The sequence below is a fragment of the Theobroma cacao genome, chromosome 2 (genome assembly GCF_053813885.1).
Source record: "Theobroma cacao isolate CCN51 chromosome 2, ASM5381388v1, whole genome shotgun sequence".
Taxonomy (NCBI): Eukaryota; Viridiplantae; Streptophyta; class Magnoliopsida; order Malvales; family Malvaceae; genus Theobroma; species Theobroma cacao.
This window is the reverse complement of record NC_142640.1, coordinates 41,259,777-41,269,684: the sequence shown is the minus strand read 5'-3', so window position 1 is coordinate 41,269,684 and position 9,908 is coordinate 41,259,777. Positions and strand designations below refer to the sequence as shown.

Sequence of the window (9,908 nt, the reverse complement as noted above, 5' to 3'; positions counted from 1 at the left end):
AAATAGGCTCCAATGAATTAAGAATTCTTCAACTTTGAATTTCTTAGTTTGGCACCTTTGGACAATCATCTACATTTTAAATTGGATTTGGTGCTTCTTGATACTTCAAGCTTGACCTTTAGCTAATTAACTTCTTTGGTTAATTGATTAAAAAGCTTATAGTTTGCACCTAGTATATTCTTAATCAATTATGCCTTATGCTAACTGATTAAGGTTTTTCTTCCTTCCTTTGATGTAGCACCTTGAATAACCTTAACTGATTAAGGCTCTATGTTAACCAGATGACATTATTCTAATTTCACTTAACCTTTTGTCCTTTGCTCTTTTAACTAATTAACCATTTTTGTAACATAACAAGCTTTTTGACTTGCTTTCAATCAACAATTTTATTAAAGGAATTAAACTTTGTCCTATACACTTAAATAATATAATTATACATTAATGAAAGAGGAACGCTTTGTTATCATCAAAAATATATGGAGTCAACAAGTTTATCATTGACATTTACATTGTTCCAAGTTCCTTTCAATCAAATTGGTATCATGAGTACTTGAGATTTTCAACAACAAGTTTTGGTGAGAATTCAACATTTATATATATATATATATATATAGGATAATAATATATAGGATAATAATCCTAAAACAAAACAAATATATTGAGAAAAAAATCCTAGAACAAATGTCAAATATATAGTTGAACTTGAACTTAGATTATTGGCCTAATAATTGTTAACTAAAAGATTCCCTTCTTGGACAACCTCATCAAATATGCATAAAAAGATAATACTCAATAAAGTTGATGATTTATTTGTGTATATAGATAGACCTTTGGAAAATTAATATTCAATTTTGTAATTAATCTTATCGGATACATAATAAATAGCTAGTTAACCAACTCACTCCGAGTATATAAATATAAAAAGGTTAACAAACCACGATGAGGAAAATCAAATGATTAGTAACATATTACTCCAAAAGAACTTTCGAAATTCCAACACATTGAAAATGAGAATTGTTTTCGTAGCTGAAAATACTACAACACCTAGCTTACACATACATCTTTAATTTGCAGTAGAGTTTAATATTATTGGCAGAAAATACTGCAACAACAACACGCACGTACAACAGCAACAAGCAGTAGGAAGGTCCAAGCTCTTTCAAGAAATCTGCAATCTCTTCAATCTGTCACGCACTCTGGAATTCTGAATGCCAATTCTTGAATATGCAGCCTGCAAAACACCAACAACGCAAATATCAGCTCCAAAGGCCTGCATATTGCATGCTATATAGTTTGTGATGAAGCATTTGATGAATACTATAATAAAATAAAGTATTCATGATCTGACTTAAAAGACAAAAATTGATGTAATAATTCCAAATTTCCAATTTGGATTAAAGCTTTAATTCTTTGGCAGTTAAGTAAGTTCAGTATCCTCCTTTTGGTTGACCTCCGATTGTTTGTGTTACTTGGTTTGTTAGGCTCTCTTGGTTGCTGTCAGGGCTGCTGTATACAATGGTTTGTTCCCTTTTATTGGTATCCTTCTCTTCAAGGTGAGGTTTGCTTATCTTGCGTTTAGGCGTGCTAGGTGGGGCTGAACGTGTCTCGATCGGTTTTGCGCTGATTATCTAGTTTCTTTATTCTTGATTTCTGGGGTTTTTAATTAGGTCTTGCTTTTTCTTACTGGTCTGCGTTTCGAGTTAATCTGCACTTGCGTAGGTTAAACAGGCAAGTTGAGGATTGATGTCAAAGAATAAGTTAGGCATAGAAAAAGGAAGATGAAGAAAAAAGAAAGAAACTGTAAACTAAACTCTGATCTGGTTTGAGAATCCAAATCCCTCAAAAACGATATACCTGAGAATGAAGTGAAAGGACGACCTTATTCCGTACATTATGATAAGTTGCACTTAGAACTTGCGCTCCTTCTTCCTCAAGGATACTGATAATGTCACATAACGCGAAATTCATATCCGTCCCAGCGACTAAATTTACTTGGATAGTAGAATCGAGATCTGTTATATTTATAACTGGGGATATTCTTGTTGCAGTCGACTGCCCCTCTTCTAGCTGCGCTTTCATTTGCTTGAGTTCCTCCGTTCGTTGTTGCAGTTGGTTCACATAAATGGTGGCACGCTCCACGAGCTCATGAATCGACATCTACAAGAATATTCAATGGCGTTATTTCACCTTGAAGAGTAACAGCGAAAAGGGGAAAAATAATGGAAATAAATAGAGAGAGATGATTGTACCTTGGTTGGGTGAGGAGGAAGGAGAGCGAAGAGATTCGAACAGAGAACTTTCATTTGTGATCTTCGTTCTCTTTCTATCAAATTTCGGTTGATTCTTGTTTGGGGTACAGGACCTCTTGGCATGATGCTGTCTTTTTAGTCTTTTTGTTTCCAGCTGCCCAAACACGGAAGACGTGCGGCTTGACCCCGAATGATATTGGATTATATATATAGAGCCAAAACTTAAGCAGTCAAAAATAGTAGCTGGCATCGATGTTTTGAAGAAAAATATATACATAGTCCAGTTGGCGGAATTTTACTTGTTTTTATGTTATTTTTAATTAAATTTCATGATTGTTATTAAACGTTATACAAAATATACTCTTATTCAAATAAGTAATAAATAAAATTTATTACATAATTGTTTTTTTATAATATAATAGTTGTATATTTACATAATTGTTCAATTAATAGTTTTTTCTAGAATAAATTAATTAATAGTTAAATTTATATCTGATTAACGATTGTAATGCGATTATGTGGTGCGTATTTACATCATCATGATCAGTCTCGTGGAAGTAGTAATACAATTTGTTGCATCGCTGCGCCGACATAAACCAGTGCCTTTCAAATGACAAAAGCCGGTTAGAGGGACTATTTAGGTCATCAATGATGCTATTTCTTGCACCGACCCAGGTGTCGATCATATAAAGGAGGGCAAAAGCATACATACCCAACCTTTAAATATAAAGATTTTTTAAATTTAATTGAAAATATATTTATCTTTATTAATTTGCAAAATATCTTCTTATTTCTCTAAGATTTGGTTGGAAGTACATTTATCTCTTGAAAAAGTACTAGTCTTAACTATTAAGTCAATTTTAAACTAAAAGACAAGTACTTTCCTTTATTATTTGCTTCTCCATTTTCATACTTTATTTCTGTTATTGTTTTTGCTTTCTCATTTTATCACTATTCTTAGTCTTCTTGTGTGAAATTTTTAATTACAAAATTATGAGATTTAATTAGTTTCAAATATAATTAAAATATTAAACTAGTTTTGCAATTATCTTTAATTATTATCAAAAATTAAATTTAAATTAAATTATATTATATTCAATTAGGTATTAAATATATTAAAACTATATATAATTCAATTAAAAAAATAATTATTTGATGCACTAACAATATATAGCTTCTATACACTATTAAGTCACCAAGTCGTGACATCATTAATGAGGCTTTTATTTCTTTTAAAATAATAAGACACTGTAATTATTAGACCACCAAATCATGACTCCTCATTAAGGAGGCTTTTAGGTCACAATGCCTTATTATTTTAAAAGAAATAAAAAGTTGATAAAAGGTCACACTGCCTTCTTATTTTGAAAGAAATAAAAGCCATCAAATGCTTTCCCTTTTTCTATTCTATTTAGTCAAGTTTTTTTTTTTAATCAAATAAGCTCTAATGATTCTTTCAAAAATAAGAATAAGCCCTAATCACTAATGATTGTCTAATCGTTAATAGTCAAAATGTCACTAGTCAAAATGTCACTAGTCAAAATAAGCTCACTTGTCACTTGTCAAAATGTCACATGACTCAAAACAAAAATATAAGTATTCATTTGACTCAAAATAAAAATATACAAATTTAATTGAATGTAATAAAATAATTAATTTAAATAGTTTAGAAACCTTTTTTAAATATTATGTCACTAATTTTTATTCAATGGTTACTTTAAATACTAAACATATCCTCACTTATTTTCTTTTTCATTTTTCTCTCCTTTTTCGTTTCTTTTTTTTTATTTTTATCCATTTCTTATCAGTAAACCTTTTTCACAAGTTAATGGTAATTAATTTATTTTAAATAAAGATAATTTAATTAATTTATCTCAAAGTTAATATTCAATTGAATTGAAAATAAGTTTAATAAATTTAATATGTAATTGAATTAGAGTATAAAATAATTAAAATTTTATTTAATAGTCATTAAAGATGATTTAAAATTAATTAAATTTCATAATTTTGTAATTTAAAAAAGTCTTATGTCAAGGATATGCTACGTGTGGTTGTGTGATGCGACTATTGGGGGAGAGGGATTTTATCCCCTTCAGTCCGATAACCAAGGGACGAGAAAGTCGAGCCTTTTCTTAGCAGATTGGATTCTAGTTTCCTTTTTTTATTTATTTATTTTTTTAGATATTTTAGAATCGAATATGATCTTGACTCCTTCTTTATCTTTTATCCTCTTTTGTTTTTGTTTTGTTTTTTATTTCTTATTTTTTTTAATTTTTATTGTATTTCTTGAGTTTTTTTTTGGAGTTTTTCTGTAAATTTTGGTTTTTATGTATTTTATTACAATTTTCTTTTTCTAATCTTTGAGGTTGTATTGTAATTTTGTAATTAATAAGAATTTTATTGGATTTATTATATTATTACATTTTTATTTTTTCAATATCCTTAACGGGTTAGCAATATTCCGCGTTTCAAGGTCCAAATCCTGCATCGAACTGGTTCCATGGTTTAATCAAATTAATCAAGATAATAATTAATCGGAAAAAATAAACAAACTAAAAATAATACACTATTATATTTTCTCTCCATACTTAACGTTGTTAATATATACTGCACTTGCCTATATGCGGGTTTTTCATGAAATAATAGTATAGACCGGTATTTATTATTATTTTTAGAAATATATATATATATATAAGAGGTAATCTTTTCTTATCTTTCTTATTTCAAGATTCAAACTAAAAATTTGAGTTGGAATCTCAAGTTTTGATCGTTGGAGTATCATCTCCTTGCAGACCTTGGAGATTATTTTATTTGTGTTTATATATATACACAAAAGAATGTATGTTTAAGTATACAAATATATATATATCTTTTCAAAAAAAATACATATATATATATATATATATATATATATATACACGGTTTCTGTTTAATTTTCATATTAATTATTTCCATGAATTATACATAAGACAAGATTTGAAACATTTAATCTAAATATTAGTTTTATGAGACTTCTAAGAAAGATATTTATGAGACTACATCAATATCAAGTCATCACCATAAAAGATGAGTAAATCACTTGCACCCATTTAATAATTTTCAGGATTTTGAAGGAAAAAGTGAATGAATTGTGTGTTCTGATTAAAACAAAGCGAAACAAGCAAAATATGATAGCAAAATATTTTCTTTTTTTCTAATTTTTCTTTTTCATTTTAATTTTTTCTTTATAGGTAAAATTCAAATTTCATTCTTTTTTGGTTTTCATTTTTTTGTTTGGGTTTTCATAAATATATGCTATAGTAGGTCTATTGCCTTTTAATTATATATTCTCTAGCTTTTTACTTTTTTTCTTGTTTCATATATAAAAATTAAAATAAATAAATTAATAGAAAAGGATAAAGAAAAGTAGGGGTTTTGAGACAAGGAAAAATGATTTTAGCACTTTGTTTAATAGAAATTTAGGCGCAGCTTTAATAATAATAATAATAATTTTACAGTTTTCGTGCATATTTGCTATTCATACCTTTGCTCTAGACTAGAACTAATAAACTAAAAAGAAGAACACAAAAATATAAAAATAGAAAAAGGTAAATGACTTGAAGAATTCTGACGCACTTGGGCTATGTTTGATAAACGATTGAAATTAAAATTTTCAATAATTTATTTTTTTTAGTGTGTCCGATAACTCTTTTATAAACCACTTAAACGGAAGATTTTTAAAATGCTGAAAATCTTAAGTAATTAAAAGCCACTTATTTTAATGTATTCAATTTATTTTATTGAATGAGGAAATTTTTGTCATTTTATTTGTATTAACTTCATTTTTTCTTTCCTTTTTACTAACTTTTACTAATATAAAGTACTTAAAACATGTATTTAGTATTTAAAGTTCAATAGAATACCAAAAATATTTATAGCAAAAATTCAATATATAACTTTTTCATAATAAAATTCAGTAATTAATTTCTCAGTGCTGAATATTTATTTCAGTTCATTAAATAGTACCTTAGAAGCAATAATAGGTTTCCAAACATTATAATACTCACACTTGCAGCGGGCAAACTGTTCTTTTCTTATTTGTAAGACTTTTACGTAATAAATTTTGTCAAATCATGAAGAATAACAAAAATAAGGTTACTTAGTTAATTGATTTAATATATATACTTTGTTCATATGGGGATTTTAAAAAAAAAAAATAACCTCAGTTGCCTCAAATCTTTGATTAAATAGTGCATGAATAAAATAAATCGTTGGAGGCACTTATCAATTAAAAAGGCATTTGTTATCAAAAAAATGAAATTGTTCAATGAGTTGATGGCTTTAAACAAATTTATACTCCTACTTAGTATACAATTATATAGAGAAAAATAATTTAGCCCAATGAAATACATATATATATATATATATCAAATCTTATATTTAATTATGCGTACACCGGATATTTTATAGTTTAAAAATCATGTTAATCTTAATCTATGCAGACACCAAACATTTGGACAATCACTATCCTGGTTACGTGCTTGAGGGCGACTGTACTGTCCCTACAAATTGGAGTGCACCTGGCTTGACTAAAGGTCACTAATAAAACCATTGACAGAATTCAGTGCTTGTTCAACAGTAAAACTTTGCGGCTCTTCTCTATGTAGGGTCACCAGCCAGCTGGATACACATATTTGGCACTATTTGCCCCCAAAGAGGAACGGCGAATCACCGTTTACACCTGATTTCAAGGTCTAGACATCAACAATGATAGCAAAAGCTCAGGAATCGCAAGGGGGGCTCCCTGGAAAAGGAAGAATCGAGGAGCAGCGGTAGCCTCTACGTAGGAAACAGAGGATTGAAACGGAAGCCGTAATTTGTCTCTTGAACGACTAAGAAGAGTTTCGTAATTCAACCGAAATGTGAACCTTACCAACCAAGTTTGATTTTCTTCATGTTCCTAATGCATTGCAATAGACCATATTGAACATGAACATGTGTTGCATGTTTGTAGTATTAAGTCCTGCAGACGTTCCTAGAAAATGATTTGGCCCAACTCTGACGTTCCAAGTTGGGACACTTTTCCCTGTAAATTCGAAATTCTCAGCTGCCACAAACTTTTTTCCCTTAAATTTTAGTAGTAATTGAGGGGGAACAAACAAACGAAGGCAAAATTTGGTCTCGTATTTTCAGTTTCAATGGATAGGGGAAAGGAGGGGTTTGATGTTTTCAAGGGTTTTCGTTCTCCATATAGAACATAACAAATTCCTGTGAAATGCTCTCATCAATGAAATAAAAAATAAAACGTCAGAAAATATAAAATCTTAAACTAATTATATAGCAGCACTGAAAATAATTTAAACACCTTTTTTCTTTTTTTCAATTCAAAATAAAGGAATTTATACATTTTAAACAAATCATTAATAATATTAATGCAGTTTTGAGAAATTTAAAATCTAAATAAATAATTGTAATCTTATTTTCCAAAAAATTAAAAAACAAAAGGAAAGTTTCCGGAAACAAAATTCAGCAATAATTTTTTCCATGAAGATGTTGAAAGATTTGGCCAGCTGTTTTCTATTAATGTTTTTCATTTTTTTAATATATTTATGATTATTTAAACATAAACATAATAAAAATAATTTTAGTCCACACGTAAAATATTGTGAAAATAAAAAATTAAATTTAGATTTAATATTTAATATTTTGTGATTAAATTTTTTTTGTTGACTTGTCACACTTCATTGTGAGGGTGTAATTTTTTTTAAAAGGAGTTATAAATTATTTGATCAAATATATGATTTTTAATTTATTGTAAATTATAAATTTTTTATAAAACCGTTTAGAATAAAAGAAAGAAAAATATGAAAAGTTTGAAATGGTTTTGATTTGATTTTCCATTTTAGTTTTTTCGGTTTATATATCTTTTTATATTTATTATTTATTGTTTTTATTATCTTAAGAATTTGACTTTTATTAAATAATAAATAAATAAATTTATATTGAAAAGTTTTAAAATTTTCCCAATACTATTTGACAAAATTTCAAAAACTTGTCACTTATAATTTTCTTTAACTCAACCACTTTTTCTCTTTTTACTCCCCTATTAGTTCTTTCATCGTTGTCATTGACTCTAGTGTCACGGGTCGGAACTTAAGCCCAATCCCGTGTGATTTTAAATTTTGAAAATAAAATTTAAGTAAGCTTATAAATCATAAGTCCATATTTGCAAGCTAAAAAACATACTTAATAAGTATAAAAGACTCATATTTATAAACCCAAGATCCATCCCATTTCTTACGAATATGGAACCCATAACATCTAGTAACATGTTTGGTTAGGCCTAATCATTTTTTTTTCACATAATAATATGTTTGGTTTATTTTTAAAGGGTGAAATGACCATTGTTCTTGAAAAACTCGATATAATTATTACTAGCCCCCTTAGAAATAACTATTCCACATTGATGGAAATACTTTTAAAAGAAACAGACAAAATAATCCTTAATCATTTTGTAAAATTACTATCCTATACTTGTCAAAAAAAAATTACTATCCTATATATAATAAAACCTAACCTTAACAGATAAAACTTTTTTATTGTCCCCTTCTTCTCTCTTGTTCTTTCTCACTAGCCTCACTTTTTTCTTTTTGTAAACCTCTCAATTATTGTCGTCGTCGTCCTTTGGTCAATGCCACTGCCTTCATCACAGGAAGTGGCAAATCCGTGTTCCGGTGGCTAGATCGGTTCTCCAACAACCATATTTGGCCACGAGAAGCACTAGATCGATGCTCCATTTAGCTTATGACATTTTCAATGGCCAAAGACGAATTAGAGAAGAAAATGAAGAAAATGAAGCAAAAGAGAAAAAAAAAGGAAAAATGAAAGTAGAGAAAATGTAAAATAAAATTAAAATAAAAAATCATGTTAATTATTTTAATAAAAAATTATTAATGTTTTAATGATAGCATATTAAATTATTATAAAATTATTACTCAATAATAACATATTGTCAAAAGGTAATGTGTTTCAATAACTTCAAAAACTTTTATTAAATTATAATAAATATATATGATCATTTTATCAATTATTCCTTTATTATTGCAAATTCACTTTTACCAACCAAACATTAAATAATGTCATAATGATGGTTCCATTGATGACCCAAATTACATAATAGCTATCTTAATCTCATATAATAACTATTTCATTCTCTCTCTATTCCATTACGGGAATCAAACGAGCCATAAGTTCATTAAACCATCTAACTTTCTCTCTTCCTCTCTTTTTCCTTTCTCTTTTCCTTTCATTCTCTATTTCTTATCTTTTCATTTTCTTTCCTTAATTTTTCTATCCAAAGAAAAGAAAAACCACATGGCAATCAATTGGCACCTCAATTGGTGAGGTGCTTTCAATTAATTAAGGGTTGTCCCTAAGTATTGCATGTTTGGTTCATGGAATGGAATAAAGAGAGAATGAAATAATTATTATATAGTTTGTTTCATGAAATGGAATGTGATAAGAATTGCTATTATAACTCATTATAATGTTGGGTTGATAAAAATAGTTTTGGAATAACAAAGGAATAGTTGATAAGAAGATAAAAATACCCTTTATTGTAATATTTGATTTTTAATTTAAAATATATATCTTCTAATAATTTAAAAAACATATTAACAA

General features: G+C 27.9%; 1 protein-coding gene across 1 annotated transcript; it reads right to left on the bottom strand.

The window, feature by feature from the left end:
- Positions 1 to 945: 945 nt before the first annotated feature.
- LOC18609444 (transcription factor bHLH167-like) lies at positions 946 to 2,381 on the bottom strand. The gene is made up of 3 exons (XM_018115227.2): positions 2,250 to 2,381; positions 1,855 to 2,157; positions 946 to 1,231 (listed from the first exon to the last, which is right to left on the bottom strand). Exons 1-3 carry the CDS (start codon positions 2,370 to 2,372, stop codon positions 1,160 to 1,162), a joined length of 498 nt encoding a protein of 165 aa, XP_017970716.1. The 5' UTR covers positions 2,373 to 2,381; the 3' UTR covers positions 946 to 1,159.
- Positions 2,382 to 9,908: the final 7,527 nt, after the last annotated feature.